The following is a 1,624-nucleotide window of genomic DNA, read 5'->3' on the forward strand; positions in this document are numbered from 1 at the left end:
TGAAGATATATCTCATGAGCGACTAGTAAAACATATCGGAAGGCTCTTTTGAAAGTTCGGTTAGCTTGAATTCTCCCTCATGGTTCTCCAAAGTCCCCACATTGGTCTTGCCATTGGTCTCACCTGTGCTGCGGGTGGGTCGCTTATGCCCTCATGTTGGTTCATCGTACTCTCGATAAGTCTTTGCTGACTTGATCAGGTTCTGCCTCTCTCATTGGATGTGCCATTGCCTTCTTACCGTTTGCTCAAGACTCCCGGTTCCTTGCAGGCTGCCTCTCGCTATCCGCTGGCGTTATGGTCTTCGTTAGTCTGGTAGAGATTCTCAACGAGGCAACAAATCTGTATGACTCGCGACTGGTGTCTCTATTTTTGATTCGTATGCTGTTTCAGTATACATGAGGGAGGCTTGGCAGAGGACTATGCTTTCATGTCCGCTGTTGGTGTGTTTTTCCTCGGTTGTTTGTTAACTCTGGTGAGATACTACGGCTAAGCTGCCCTGATCCCACATATGTATTGCTCAGTTACTTGATTTGCTAAGCGAGTATATTATGAAGCGTAGAGGCTCATCCTCGTTGCCCGCCGCGCATATGGATATAACTGAGGACCACGGTGGGGTTGGCGAGGCTGCAATAGCCTTTCGGGAGCTCGGTGGTCGCAAGAACCGAACAGGAGATGTGGAGGTAACGCGTGAGTGGCCGTCAACGCTGTCATTGTTTTATCTAGTGATTCGTCTGTCCCTATTTGTCTCGTTCCGCATTCTGAGTTTTCAGTGATGATACTTATATGACGCCGTCCGCGTGAAATTTTCATTCTTAGGATGGGAGCGTCGACGATAAGGCAAGAGTAAAGCTCCAGTTGTTGAAGACAGGCGTGTTCACGGCTATCGCCATATGTTTGCACAACTTCCCTGAAGGGATAGTTGGCTTTCTCGGCACCTTAGAGGAGCCAAGTGTTGGAGTCTCCCTGGCTTTTGCCATCGGTGTTCACAATATTCCCGAGGGTAAGTTGGTCATCCCTTAGCGGCTACTCCGTGAAGTCAGTCTCGTCTCGGCTCACTCAGGTATTGCCGTCGCCGCTCCAGTTTTGAAAGCCACTGGTAGCAAACTACAAGCCTTTCTGTGGACTCTCTTATCAGCCGTCGCTGAGCCCCTGGGAGGTATACTTGCCTGGTTGATTCTTGGTGATCTGCTAGGGCCCTTTTCTATTGGGTGTATGTTGGGTCTTACAGCCGGAATTATGGTATGCTGTGCAAGGCGTGTTGTTCGGAGTGTCATTTTCTCAGACCTATATTGCAATTCTCAAGTTGCAGACGTTCGCGGTACTTCATGATCCCAGCAACAAATGGGCCGGCAATGGTTTCTTATTGGGCATGTTCATTATGGCTCTGTCTCTCGTTCTGTTTCGTATACCGTAGCGATAACCTAGCCACGCACCACTCTAAACACAATCGATGTTAACGAGAATGCTGCAGAAATAGTGTTATCTTGTTGTATTCAAATTCTTCCACTGTTCACGCTGCCTCTTTGTCTTCTATGAAGCTAGGTTGTTGCGAAGTTTGTCCTACTATCTCAACGTTAGTGTCACCCCATCGTGTTTCTGGGCTATCTATTCTGACGTCTCACAC

General features: G+C 48.3%; 1 protein-coding gene across 1 annotated transcript; it reads left to right on the forward strand.

Moving 5' to 3' along the window:
- The first annotated feature begins 62 nt into the window (after window positions 1-62).
- Pmar_PMAR020906 (Zinc transporter, putative) lies at window positions 63-1,624 on the forward strand. Its single transcript, XM_002769034.1, has 7 exons — window positions 63-134; window positions 200-341; window positions 391-472; window positions 522-680; window positions 817-1,000; window positions 1,061-1,239; window positions 1,283-1,624. Exons 1-7 carry the CDS (start codon window positions 80-82, stop codon window positions 1,412-1,414), a joined length of 933 nt encoding a protein of 310 aa, XP_002769080.1. The 5' UTR covers window positions 63-79; the 3' UTR covers window positions 1,415-1,624.

This window comes from Perkinsus marinus, assembly GCF_000006405.1.
Source record: "Perkinsus marinus ATCC 50983 genomic scaffold scf_1104296966674, whole genome shotgun sequence".
Lineage (NCBI taxonomy): Eukaryota > Perkinsozoa > Perkinsida > Perkinsidae > Perkinsus > Perkinsus marinus.